Source organism: Dryobates pubescens, chromosome 14, assembly GCF_014839835.1.
Source record: "Dryobates pubescens isolate bDryPub1 chromosome 14, bDryPub1.pri, whole genome shotgun sequence".
NCBI classification, from domain to species: domain Eukaryota; kingdom Metazoa; phylum Chordata; class Aves; order Piciformes; family Picidae; genus Dryobates; species Dryobates pubescens.
The window spans coordinates 1,981,546-1,995,915 of record NC_071625.1 but is presented as its reverse complement, the minus strand read 5'-3'; the positions used below and the strand labels follow the sequence as shown (position 1 = coordinate 1,995,915).

Here is a 14,370-nt window from a genome sequence, read left to right as displayed (position 1 = left end):
AGTTCCAGGGAGGCTGTAATGTAATAACCTGAAATAAACTTCTGGGGCTTTAGGATTGGAAGGCATTTTTCCCACTGAATATCTTATGTTAATATTCTTCATACAGGATGAGATCTCATAGCAGCCTCCCAGTACCTGAAGGGGACCTACAAGAAGGATGGAGAGAGACTGTTTGCAGTGACAAGATGAGGTGCAATGGCTTCAAACTAGAGAAGAGCAGATTTAGATTATATGCTAGGAACAGGTTCTTTACTGTGAGGGTGGTGGAACACAGGTTGCCAGAGAGGTGGTTGAGTCTCCATCATTGGAGTCATTCAAGGTGAGGCACAACAGGGCTCTGGGCAGCCTGATCTAGTTGAGGACCCCCGATGACTCCAGGGGGCGGTGGACTAGGTGACCTTTGGAGGTCCCTTCCAACCCAGACCATTCTATGATTCTGTGGTTCTATGAGCAATGCTACTTTCTTCTAGCTATTGCCCCCCAGCTCTGACAACTTTGCTTGATTCAATATTTTCTATTAAGTGTTGCTTGGTAATTTTTACTTTCCCTAGTTTTTGTTCATGCCTTATTCCCCCAGCAGAGCCGAGACGCCCAAGTGGGAAGCAGCTGGCACATTCCACATGGCAACCAAACGTAATGCTGATGGTTGCAAATTCCCCCTTGCACTGTGATAACTGAAGTACTCTCTTGCTTGCTTAATATAGGACAAAGCCGCAGTAGCCTGTTGGAAGCAGCGTGGTGGCTCTGGACAAGCACTAGATTTTCAACATGGACCTTTTAATGTCAGCTCCCAGGCCGAGACTTCCTGCGTGTCATTTTGGATAACCTTCAAAAGAAAGCATTGATCCATGAACTAATTATTGGAGCTGCACAGCCCAGAATGGCTACCATGCAGCCTTGTGTTTATGACAGTTGTACTACAGTCATGTTCCCCTGTGCTGACTTGTGAGGCATATATGGTTTTTTTCACACTCACTCTATGGTTTGACTGTCAGCACCGTAACAGGAAGGGCAAAACCTGCCCAGGCTAGGAAATGTATTGAGAAGTGGAGGAGCTTATATTTGTAGAACAGTTTCTCTATCTCCTATCTCTTACTCCAGAAATAAATAGTGGGAAACATTTTTCCCTGAAGAGTTCACATTCTGAGATAAGCAGGGTCTGATTTATTGTGCTGGTTCTGAAATAATCAAAGCATACTTTCAGTCTCTTTGGTTTTAGAGTATCAAGTATGGTGCATTTAAGTACTGTCTTCAGTTGCAGCGGAGCACATTTTGTTACATATGTCCTAAAAATACTAGTGTCAAAGGAGAGATTGTTTGTTCCAGTGTCACTGCCTGTGACTGGAAGAACAAGAAAAGCTGACCTGTGCCCCAGAATCTTTCACCACTTGTCCCAAGGACATAAAGTCTCTTTAAATTGCTCTTGGACTACTTCCTCTCCACCTACATAGAAGATTAGTAATGGGAAGTAGTCTGAGGACTGCACCAGGCTAGTGGGTTTCCTAGTGATGCCCCTAACCTGGACTCCATGGAGATGGCAAACCTCTCTATGAGAAGGGTCTGCCCAACATATTGGACCCTCTGTTCCCCTCAGAAGGGAGTCACCTGTGACTATAACCCTTCTTTATTTCCTTGTGGATGATGTTGTGATAGGGATGGTGGGTGTTTCTGAGTGTGGAGATAGCTCTGGTATAGGTTGTCCCTCACCCATATCTTCATTTGGCTGGTCTGTCCCAGCCAGAGCTTTATACCTGTTTTTCAGTGGCATCTGGTGGGGTGAGAGGGGCAAGGAAGGAGGTTGTTTGCTGCCTCGACCACAAACTAGTCTTATCAAGGTTATTGTCTCTGGCTTGACAAGGGCAGGATAGAGGGGCCCTCTGATGCTGAGTACTATCAGATGGGTGCCCCCATTTCTGCTTCAGGGAGTGCAGAGCCTGGCTCCAGCAGTCTATCTCCTGTTCACCTTCTTTGGTACTCCTCAAACTTTCAACCTCCTCACGGAGCTCTGCCATGAGGATGGCTGATTCTGAAATCTGGATTTCCCTAAACTTCACTGGAGAAGAACCTGCTCCATTTCAGATACCTAGAAGGTATACAGTGTGTTTTTATGGGTCATTTTCATGGATTTAGGCACCTGAATTCTGCCCACCTGAATATATTTGTGTCTGTGCATCCACGTATGTAAAAGTGGAGAAGAGGTCCCCAAAACAGAGTGCTTGTTGGCTTAGCTGTGACAATTGCTTCTTTTGGGAAGAATGTGTCATGGTTTTGTCATAACAGGTTTCAGAGAAGAGCTTTTACTTGATGGAAGTAGGTTGTAGAATAAAAAGTATCAGAAGTTTAAAGGGCTAAGAGGAATTTTTACATGAATGCTTTCAATACTTCCCCCCACTCCTACTTTCCTTTTTCCTGTTCCCTCCCCTCTTGCTGCTCTCTTCTCCTATTAACTCTCTGTCCCAGTGGGACTGGCCATAATCCTTGAGGAAATTTTTAGTACATGAAGAGGATCTAACATTGAAAAATGTTCCCTGAGACTTGAGATCTAACCCTGATGATGCTAACTCCTGTAGAAGATCAAAGTGGTCTGGTACTTGGGTCGCGTAGGCTTGCAGAGGGACGCAAGAGGAGCGGTGCTATGAGTGCTTCAAAGGGCAGAGGTTCCCAGTGCCAAAGTGCAAGGTGCAAAAACTCTTCAGTTTTGACATGCAGAAAAATCCTGGCTGGTTTTCAAGTGCAATTGGTGATAAAAGGTTCAGACTCTTTGAACATTTCAGAATGAGAATGGCGCTTGTGCAAAGTCAGTGAATTCCTCCAACGACAGGAAAAAATCAACCCTGCAAATAGATGGCAAAGTCCTCTGGGAATGCACTGTCCCTGTCGCTGCTGAGCAGACACATCATCTGCAGCCTGTTGCTGAGGGTAGGAAATGGCTATTCATTGGATTTTTACATTAGTGGGGTTTTTTTCCTGGTGAATAACCAGAACTGGCATTGCTCTTGGCAGAGTTTTGAGAGGAGGAGATTGAGGAGATGTGGCCAGGTGAGATGAACACAGGTAGTCTGAGAGCAGCAAGATGCAGCCACGCTGCTTGGGCTTTTTCAGTTGGTCTGAGGAGTAAATAATTGGAGGTTTGGGGTTTCTTTGACCCGTCGATACACTTCCAACAGTTATTTGCTGCTGATTTTTGAAGGGAGGGGAGAAAACATTGCATATATATAGGACTGCACAGTCCAGTAAAACACAAAGCAGTTCTAACCAATGGAAATAAAACTGTGTTTGTGTATGTAGACAGAGTTTAAGAATCTGCAGTTTCCTCTGCCCTTTTTTTCCCCTCTTTTTTGTGTCTAAAAAGAGCTATTTAAACCACAGCAATGTTAAAAATGCTCTCCATGTATTTCATCCAAGATGTCATTATTTCTATCAGTTACTGAGACTTCTAATTTCATCTCATTGAAGAGTCTTCTGGAAAGAATGTAGCAAGCATTAACCTGTGGTTTGCTGATTTAGACCCAGAATCTCTATCTATTCTCTGACCTTCACAGATAAATGTCCGTGCTGTACACCTGAAGGGCTCAGGCCTGTTGATCCACAAGGTCAATCTCTGATTAATTTCATATAGGAGAGTCTATTTTTTTCATAGATTTGTGAAAAATAAATTGCTATTCAAATTGTGGCTTGCCCTCCATGGTTGCTGGAAAGTCAGGGAAGATCGTTGCCTAATCCAAGGACTGAAGGATGTATGGAGAGTGCTCAAGGAATGCGTCACAGTTACATAATAATGGAAGCTGTTGTCCTCACATAACTGCAGTGTTGGAGAGCTTGTAGTGGATACTACACAGAGTTGGAGGAGGAGGAAAGATTATTTCATAGGAGATATACTTTGAATTGTAGGGTCGAATCGTGTCCTGACTTAGAACAAAGTGTTCCTACAGGATGCTGAGAAACTGAATTTCAATGCAAGTTTTCTGAGTGTCTGCTAGTGGACCACAGTTTTTATTTAGTGCTGCTAAACTAAAAATCTGATGGTGAGAGTTTCAAAAATACCAAAGGTTTGCACAGGCTCACAGGGTGTTAGGGATTGGAAGGGACCTCTGGAGTTCTTCCAGTCCAACCCCTCTGCCAGAGCAGGACCATAGAATCCAGCACGGGTCACACAGGAGTGCACCCAGACAGGGCTGGAAAGTCTCCAGAGGAGGAGACTCCATAGCCTCTCTGGGCAGCCTGTCCAGGGCTCCATGACCCTTACAGTAAAGAAGTTCTTCCTCATGTTGAGGTTGAACTTCTTTTGCTGTAGTTTCCACGGTTCTTTGTTTTAGCAAGTCCTGGTCAAATTTACTGGAGTAAAATTTCCTGCCTTACTTTGCAAGGTTGCTGACATCGCTGTAGTTTAAAAGATACAGTGCACATGTTCCTTTAATCTGTGAGTTGAGGACATTTGATGTGGAATGGCATATTCCATATTATAAATTCACCTTGAATCATGATAGGTGATATGGTTATAAGTAAAATAGGTTATAGTTAAGATAATCAAAGCACCTTGCTTTGCATTCACAGCTGAAGATACTGCTGAAAATGTTTTAAAATGATATCCTGTCCAAAGGGTTGGAAGTCAGTTACAGAATCTTAGAGCTTCATTTTGTAATTAAGCATTTTAGATACTCGGCATTTAAACCTGAAAGGACCAAACCAAACCAAACCTCAGTATAAATATACAACAAATATTAAGGGAAATACTTCTTAATTCTCAGATCTTCCCCTGCCCATTTGATACATACTATAGAACTTCAGGGAGGCTGTTTTACAACATGTTGCACTCAGTTGTGCAAACTTATCTTTTTAGGGTCAAAGAAGAGCAAAAACCACAGCTGACACAGTAAGTAAAACATCTTACAATGCCATAGGCTTGACTCTTCTACCTTTGCCGTGTTCTGCTTTCTGCACCTCCGATGGTATTAGCTTGCACTAATACCTAATAGGCTGTGGTTAGTTTGTCACCTGCTTCCTGACTGGCTTGTAAGAGAGCTGCCTGCAGCTTCTTACTTCATCCACATGTTAGCTGGATGTAGGTTCTTGCTGCCTGCTTGTGACCTGGTGAACTGTAAAACTTTATTTCCCTTTCCTCCTTAGTGGCTGACTTAGTACTGCAGCTAACGTTCCCATCGGCTCTGGCTTTTCTGCCTGTATGTTTCTATTAGCATTGGATAAGAAAACATTTAAACTACTGGTTATTCAGTCACATTATTTGCTTATTCAAACAGGTGGTTTCCCTTTAGTGGGATCACTGAGCTGGTAAATAACGTTCTTCAACCACAGCAAAAACAGCAAAATGAAAAGGAGCCCCAGACGTAAGTAAGCTGCTCTCTGTAGACTAAGTAATGTCTGTATAGCATTAAAACATACTGGAGAGTATGTTTAAAACAGTTGCCCATTTAGAACATCCTGCTGAGGGCGTTTTACAGGCTGACACTGTTTGCTTTCTGACTCCTCATTTGCAAAGGGAAAGCTGAAAATCAGGTTGCACTCTCCTTATCGGTAACTTCAGCGACTACATTAGAATACAGTCGAAGGAGTTAAAAGTGCTCCGTTTGCCGCCTTCTGCAAACGTTCCAGATCACTGGGAGTCTTCTGGAGGTGTTTCTCTGCATGAGGATCTGGACTAGTAGGATGTCTAGTGTTAGGGATAGCATGCCTATGCACATGCATGGTCTCTGTGGAACTGGTCATGCATAGAATGCTATGCAAATCTGCATAATATGTATGAAGAGCTTTTTAAGGACCAAGAAAATGGTTTTTGTTTTCATATCTCTAAAATATCTATAAAGTTTCAGAACTTTATCAGATACAAGGTGGAAACCTTGGGTCCATCAAAGCTGAGGGACTTTTGACTTTGATGGGGCCAGTATTTCATCCATGGATCTTTTGCAGTGCTAAGCCAGTTTGAGAGCCATCTGAAAACATTTCCTTGCTACCTGCACATGCAGAGATTTCGCAGAACCTGGCAAAGCTGGGATGCTCAGTCTTAGAGCAGAACTTAGAGCATGGAGCTAAAATAACTCTTTTCATAAAAGAGAAACCAGAAAAGAATTATTTTAAACTTTCAGACTCCCAAAATGTGACTTTCTTCTTAAGGGGAATGCCTTGGAAGTTGGTGTGACAAAAGTTTGCTTTTGAGCCCATGCATAACCAGCTTAAAACATGCATAGAACTTGTGAAGTATTTTCCAGGCAGACCCACTTTCAGTTCATTTTAAAAGATGTACATTTAAAGGGGAGTTTCATACTTGCAGACCAGGAAAGCTGTTGAATTATGTTTTGAGAATATATGGTGAGATTCCACCACATTCCCCCCCAACTGAATGGGGAAATAGGTCATAGAATTGCTACTTTGAAAAGCAATGTGTAATCCTGAGCCTTGTTTCTGATATCCTCACTTAATTTCCTGTGCAGTTGCATACATTACCAACAATGACCTCTGTCTCTCCTGGGTTTTGTTAGATATTGGCAACAGGACACTTTGTTCACAATACCTCAGTACCTCCTTGTATACCATACCCTTCATATAAACAGTTGAGTTACACGGGCCAAAAAGTATCTATAAATGGTTACTGTTGTGGAACATGGGTTGGGTTGGGTTGGGTTTGGGTTTGCTTTGTTTTGTTTTGTGTTTGGTTTGGTTTGGGTTGGGTTTGTTTGGGTTTGTTTTGGGTTGGGTTTGTTTTGGTTTGGGTTTGGGTTTAGTTTGTCTGGGTTTGGTTTGGGTTTGGTTTGTTTGTTCTTTTTTTCTGGCTTTGGGTTTGGTTTGTTTTGGGTTTAGTTTGGGTTTGTTCTGGGGTTGGGTTTGTTTTGTTTTGGGTTTGGGTTTAGTTTGAGTTTGTTCAGGGATTGGGTTGGGTTTGGTTTGTTTGGATTTTTTCTGGGTTTGGGTTTAGTTTGTTTTGGGTTCAGGTTTAGTTTGTTTGGGTTTCTTCTGGGTTTGGGTTTGGTTTGTTTGGGTTTGTTCTGGGTTTGGGTTTGTTTTCAACAGTAATCTCTTTGGGAAGCAGCTTTATTCAGAGTTTTTATCAAATACTTAAGCAATTAATGAAGTTGTATACTCATTGAACTTACAGATGGCAGGAGGCTGGGAGAAGTGTGATTTCTAAAGAGCAGGATTATATCCCAAAATTACCCTAAGAAAATCCAGGCTGTCGTGATGGTGTTATGGTGCCATTCTAAAGGGTAAATGCAAAGTGGTGTAATTATGTATGGATAGCTTCTGTGGTTAACACAGGATAAAGCAAAAGAGTGTAGGTAGAAGTTTTCTGTTAGAGAGTCTGGGAGACATAACACTGTGTAAATTAAGCAGAAGCCAGAATCATGTGAGAGGTAAATATGCTGGATTTTTTTAGACACTAGCCTAGCAGCTCTGTGCTAAGCTTTGGTAAAGCCTGACCTGTGAGCACCTTCCCTTTATTGAACACCATCCTTCCAAAACAGTGTGGAGCAGTTGGAATTCAGTGGAGAGTGATAAGAATGCATCGTTGTCTGAGAAACATGACAGGGCTGTTGAAGGTCCAAGGGCTGAAACACCTCTGCTATGAGGATAGGCTGAGGGAGCTGGGGTTGATCAGCCTAGAGAAGAGAAGGCTCTGGGGGGACCTTAAAGCTGCCTTCCGGTACTGAAGGGTACCTGAAGGGTACCTGAAGGGAGCTTACAGAAAGGCTGGAGAGGGACTTTTTGTAAGGGTGCCTACCAGTAGCGCAAGAGGGAGTGGTCTTAAGCTGATTGAGAGTAGGGTTAGACTGGGTCTTAGGAAGTACAAGTGTGGTGGGACTCTGGAATAGGCTGCCCAGGGAGGCTGTGGCTGCCTCCTCCCTGGAGTTGTTCAAGCCAGGCTGGATGAGGGCTTGAGCAGCCAAGTCTGGATGAGAGGTGTCCCTGCCCATGGCGGGGAGGTTGGCGTAGATGAGCTCTAAGGTCTCTTCCATCCTAAGCCATTCTATGAGTCTTTGAGTCTGTGAGGAAAGCTTGAAACATATGAGGTGATTTAGCCTCCTGAAGACAAAACCTCACCCCAGAGGGGTGAGCAAGATGAAGAAACCTTTAATTATGCAAAAAGTTGCTGAAAAATGGAAGGAAATAACCTCGATAGTCTGACCACAGAAGAGAATGTTTCCATATGTATACACATGTAGGGGCAGTAAGCTTGTTGCTATCTAAACATTATGGACTGCAACATGTTGTAACATGCTTAAAGTGGCTTCGAAAAGCTGTGCTTGGGCATATTTTCTGTCTGGTATAGTATCTGGAAATTCTCAGCTTGTGGATGTCTCAGGCTGTGGTGCTACTAATATGCTGACAACATCCTGCTTTGAACTGCTTTCCAAGAGAAATGGACAGTACCCTAGAGGGATGACAGGTTGCCTGGATGAGATAAGCAAATAGATTTAGAAAATGCTGGCTTAAGCCTAACTTAAACAAGACAGAAGTGATACTTTTGCTACAATCAGAGGAAAGCACGTTAAGCATGCAGCTGAATCAGTGACCTTAGTCTCCAACAGAGCCTGCCTTTGTGGCAGGGGCAAAGGCAGCTCCTGCAAAACTCATTTTGGCATTGGCCATATCCACAAGGGATATTTTATATATTTTTTTTTTCCCCAAAGAATTTTGCATTTCATTCTGTGAAGAACTGCTAATAAAGACCATACAGCAAGTTGAATTTGTGTGGCATTCCACAAATCTTGTGTTAGGAAGGTCAAGACTTCCAGAGCTGCATTCTGGTGGCTGTGTGTTATTTTCTAGGAGGTCTCCATGAAATGACAAGGAATGAAAGTGCTAGGAGCCTTGTTTTACTTGCACTATTACTAGTTCCACCACTAGGGAAGGAGCCCTGCTGCACCTGCTGTTTGTGACTAGAGAATGGCCTGTGGATGGTTGCTGGTTGGGACCATCTTGGTCACAGCCATCATGAAATGACAGAATTCTTAGTAGTTGGGGAAGGGGGGCGGTCAGCAGAACTGTCACCATGGACTTCTGCCAGGCAGACTGTGGCCTCTTTTGAAGACTGGTCAACAGAGTCCCTTGGGAGGCAGTCCTGAAGTGCCAAGGAGCCCAGGAAGGCTGGACACAGTTCAAGAGGGAAGTCTTAAAGGTACAGGAACAGAGGGTCCTGTCCTGAATCAAATGGTGTGGCCAACAGGAATAGGGAAGTGACTGTGCCCTTCTGCTCGGAACTGGTGAGGGTGCACCTCAAATACTGTGCTCAGTTTTGGGTCCCTCAAATCAAGAAAGACATTGAGGTGCTGAAGTATGTCTAAAGGGCAATGAAGCTGGTGAAGAATCTAGAGGACGAGTGTTATGAGGAGTGGCTGAGGGAACTGGGATCATTTAGTCTAGAGAAGAGGAGGCTGAGGGGAGACCTCATTACTTTCTACAACTACCTGAAAGGAGGTTGTTGCAAGGTGGGGTTTTGTCTCTTCTTCCTAGTACCAGGTGCTAGAACAAGAGGAAATGACTTGAAATTGTGCCAGGAGAGGTTTAGATTGGATATTAGGAAAAGTTTTGTTACAGCAAGGTTGGTCAGGCATTGGAATGAGCTGCCCAGGGAGGTGGGGAAGTCCCTGTTCCTGGAGGTGTTCAGAAATGTGTGGCCATGGCATTTCAGGACATGGTTTAATGGCCATGGTGGTGCTAGATTGATGGTTGGACTCAATGATCTTAGAGGTCTTTTCCCACCAACACAATTCTGTGATTTTTTTTATCAGAAATTAGGGGGGAAAAAATAATGGCACAAGATGTTTTTGACATGCCAGATAAAATTTGAACCTTTCTTTTCATGGTCATTTTAGACTTCAGATATCATTACACGTGTAACAAGCTGAGGCTGCTCATTTTAATTCCTATGCTGTCTCTGGTGCTAAGTGAGCAGCTTCCCTCAAGCTCCCAAATCTGAAGGGTGTGAATATCCATTACTTACATTTTTGTTTCCCTCTCTCCTCTAACACCTTCTACTTCTCCATGCAATTTTCAGTCCATTACAGACACCTGCTCCTTTATTGCCTTTTTTCCACCCCCTGTGTGTCAGAGACTAAGCTGGTAAAGAAGTGGCTGTTTTTGCTGAGGCAATCTGACTAAACCTTGCTGGAAATGTTAAGAAGTGTTTCATTTTATAGAAAAGGCAGACTGACTTTTCGGGTAGAGCATGTACAGAAAGGCAGGTAATTAGTAATTGTTGAAAATGCAGCTTCATGCTGTAGGGACATCTGGATTTTGATGCAGAAGTGACCATTCAGTACCTATAGCTGCTGCTATGTATAGAGTATTTTGCAGGAATTATGTCTCAGTTTTTAACCATTCATGGTGTATATATTTTTAGATGTTAGTGTGGAAGGAAATGTCTTAATGCTTGCTATTGAAGGCAGGTACTGGCAATAGTTTGTGCCTGTGCAAATGGCTTCTACAAACAGGGCTGGGGTTGTGCTGACTGTCCTTGTGAAGTATTGAGCACTTCCAACTGCTAAGGATGCCAGTGGAAATGGTGGCTGTTTGTCATAGAATCATAGAATTGTTAGAGTTGGAAGGGACCTCAAGGATCATCCAGTTCCAGCCCCCCTGCCATGGGCAGGGACACCTCACACTAGATTAGGTTGCCCAGAGCCACATCCAGCCTGCCCTTCAAAACCTCCAGGGATGAGGCTTCCACCACCTTCTTGGGCAACCTGTGCCAGTCTCTCACCACCCTCAAGGAGAAGAACTTCTTCCTCACATCCGATCTGAATCTACCCTTTTCTAGCTTAGATCCATTCCCCCAGTCCTGTCACTCCCTGACACCCTCAAAAGTCCCTCCCCAGCTTTCTTGTAGCCCCCTTCAGATACTGGAAGCCCACAATTAGGTCTCCTCATAGCCTTCTCTTCTCCAGACTGAACAACCCCAACTCCCTCAATCTGTCCTCATAGCAGAGGTGCTCCAGCTCTCTGCTCATCCTCATGGCCCTCCGCTGGAGCCCCTCATGCTAAGTCTCACCTAGCAGTGGGTGTTTCTGCTTACTTGCAGGTTGAAAGCAGAACCAGCAGTCCTGTCAGTCATCAGTATCTGGGGAATTCCTGTCCTGTTGAGTCAGGAAACACAATTAGGCTGGCTGGCAATGCAATTAGGCTTCCCAGCTGCAGAGCTTTTCATAAGAAAGTTCAAATGTTGCTTTTAAACTTACAAATCTTTTTCACGAACAGTTTGTTTTGGTTGGCAGCTATGAGTCAATGTGGTGTTTGACTTTGGAAGAGTTTATTCTCTCAGTTATGCTTTTGTGATGATGTATTTGCAGTGGTTGATTTTCTTAGATATTGGAGTGAGTGAGGGTGAGCAAAGTGCTCTTTTCACTGAGGGTTTTTTTCCCCCTTTTTCATTTGGTAAAGAATAGTTGGAGTATTTGACCTATCGGATCAAAAATAACATGAGCTATTCATGCCTTAAGTGAAGAGGTGTGGAGGGGCAGCAAGGAAGGGAATGTCTATGTTTGTTTGTAAGGCTGGAAAGGACTAGACTGATTTAGAAAGTCTGACTGTGGCATGTGGAGCTCTGCTGTGTTTACCTAGGGAAGACACGGTGCATGAGGCAGTTGTCCTTTATCACCAGGTGCAGAATCTTGCGATGTGGGTGGTGTTCCTCACTATGGTTCTGGTTTGAGTGTTTTGACAATGAGCTATCCAAAATATTTCAGGTATGTCCTAAAGGGAGCAAGGTCCTCAAAACACGTATGTGATGAAACCCTCAGATGGATGTCTCCTTTTAATTATTCACTGGAGTCATTCCCATTTGCTTTCACATGTGTGCTCATGTGGGTGCTGGTCATAGGATCGGCAATAGTGATTTTACAGAGGAAGGAAAGTCACTCACCATCTCTTCCAAGAGATGTTTATGTTCTGATTATGTTCTGTATAGAGAGAAAGTCGAAGTAAATTCATAGTGCTGTGGCTCCTGGAGGATCTTGGACTCAGAACAAACACAGACAGATGGTGCCAGGGTGAGTCGATCAGAAGCCTGGGGTGAGGATGAGTACTACAGGGTACAAAGTCTCATCCATGAATAGCATTAACAGACGGCAAAGATTGTCACAGGGGGGAAAAAAGACAGTCTCACAGAAACAGAAATCCAGTTTCTATTGTGGCCTATTGGGAATTTTGGTCATGTCACAAACAGGAGTCAATGGTTCCAAAGTGTGGAAGCTCATCAGTAATTCCAGCTACTTGTTCTACATGCCACCTTTTTTGGTCATCCTTTAGGATGGCAGGCAACTAGTCACAGGACAAGAGGGCATGGTATGAAGCTGTGCCAGGGGAGGTTGAGGTTGGATGTTAGGAAGCACTTACTCAGGGAAGGGGGAATTAGACGCTGGAATGGACTGCCCAGGGAGGTGGTGGAGTTGCTGCCCTGGAGGTGTTTAAGGCAAGACTGGATGTGGCACTTGGTGGCATGGTTTAGCTGATGTCATGGTGTTAAGTCATAGGCTAGGCTTGATGATCTCACAGGTCTTTCCCAGCCTCAGTAATTCTGTGATTCTGTGTGAAACTTTACATCCCTTTGCTTATTCCTTCCTTCCACAACTGGTTACTAAGCAGAATTTTGTTCTAGCAAAGGGATAATCTTAGTTCAGTGCAAAGATACTCAGCAGAGAGAACTTGGTTTGTGTCAACAGGAAGACAGTCAGGCTTTAGTAAATTGATGTAGAAATCTTAGCAAAGCCTTCAAGCACTGTAGGAAAACAGATTCTTCCCAGAGCTGTTTCTGGGGTAGTTCATGGCCTTTGAATGTCACAGTGCCCTTGCTCCCTCTGTTAGGTTACAGGTTCTGAGCAGCAGAGCATGGCCAGAAGGCTTATTGGTGGCCCAGCGTTATTCTCTTACAACCCTAATTTATACCCAGTAGCCTTGAGCTCTTGATGGTTAATTAATAAGCTTTAATTAAGAGGTTAAAGGATTTAAATATGGGATTGAATTCCGATCTCTCCGGCTCTGATTTTTGGGGCGGTTTTTGCACAACTCCAATTATTTCTCACGCTCAAACATTATCTCTCAGGGGTAGCACTAGGTTACTATTTAAACATCTTTTGAGACATGAATCTTTCATCTCTTCAATCATGATCAAACACTATTGAAATAATACTGCTGCCAACTACACTGACTTCACATTTTACTTCTGAGAAACCAAGTTTGAATTCGGTGAGCCCTTCAGAGTAAAGAGAAGGTAGGGAAGTATGGAGGCATGGCTTTGGATGTGGCGAGCGTGGGGAGAATTACAACACACCTTGTTCATGCACTTAGGAAATCCCTCCTGCAGGCGAGAGCATCTCTCTCCATTTGTGAGCTCTGTATTAAAACCCCAACATTTTCTCTTAATATATGATTTAACATTCCAAGACCCATTTCTTCTGTTTCTAGCAGAGGTTACATCAGCGCGGTGAACGCTTGTGGGTTTGGCACGACTTCCTACTATCTTTAATTTTGAAAAGGATGAAAAATTACAGGTTTTTGAGGACTGAGAAACTGTTTCAAGAGGACCTCCCCCTAAAATGCTGCTGGCACTGTGGCTCCACTGGTGGTATTTTTACGGTAACAATACAGCCAAAACTAAGATGTGCCCCAGCTACTTACTGCCACCAGCTCTGGAGGTGATAACTCAGCATCAAAGACGTGAAGGTGGTTTGCTGAGATAAAACTGAGCCAGCCGTGTGGTGAGCACAACTGAGACTTGCTTACCTCTGGGTTTCCTTGCATTGCTCACATTTATTTCCTGTTTGTTGAAAAAGGAAAACTGGGGAAGATAGGAACAGCCCTGTGAGAAAGGTAAAAAGATAGGGGCTGCTGAATAATTGAAAGTTCTCATGAATGTTGTAAACACTGTGGAATGAACTCGCTCTGGTCATGATACCGTGATGCCAGGAGGTGTTACATTTCAGAGCCAAGGCAGGCTGACCTATTATTTAGCATGTATTTATTTTGGCTCTCTCTGTAGCTGTCTAATGAAAAAGTAATTTTGCCTTTCATAGTAAGAATAAAAAAGTTTAATGGAGTAACTTAATTATTTTGGGCATTCCTAAACCGACAAGTGTGAGGAGATTGGCTTCCTTTTGTAAGTCAGCTGATGATGATGCAAATAAGGTAACCTGAGTGACTGGGAGAAATATTACCTCTCCTGGAGATGCCCTTTATAAATGTAATAGTGTTGCAATGTGCTTAATTGCCAGCAACTGAATTAGGCTTAAGGTACCTTTGGTAGATATTGCGTACCTTTAAAACAAAGTTTAGTGTGTAGTCAATGGAAGTATGACTTAGGAAAGGAAGTCAAATGTAGGCTAAAGTGTGAAACTTGTGAGTGGCTTATTTGGATAGAACAGT

At 43.5% G+C, this 14,370-nt stretch overlaps 1 protein-coding gene across 44 annotated transcripts in view; it reads left to right on the top strand.

Annotated features, from left to right (window-relative positions):
* The window catches only part of RIMS2 (regulating synaptic membrane exocytosis 2), a 379,504-nt gene that overhangs the window by 44,215 nt on the left and 320,919 nt on the right, over window positions 1-14,370 (top strand). For 38 of the 44 annotated variants that reach the window (XM_054167293.1, XM_054167292.1, XM_054167291.1 and 35 more), the window contains exons 2-3: window positions 4,841-4,873; window positions 5,259-5,345. The exons of the other annotated variants lie outside the window; for them this stretch is intronic. In XM_054167293.1, the coding sequence (XP_054023268.1) occupies window positions 4,841-4,873; window positions 5,259-5,345 (120 nt within the window). The remainder of the gene's footprint in view (window positions 1-4,840; window positions 4,874-5,258; window positions 5,346-14,370) is intronic. 44 annotated transcript variants of the gene reach the window in all.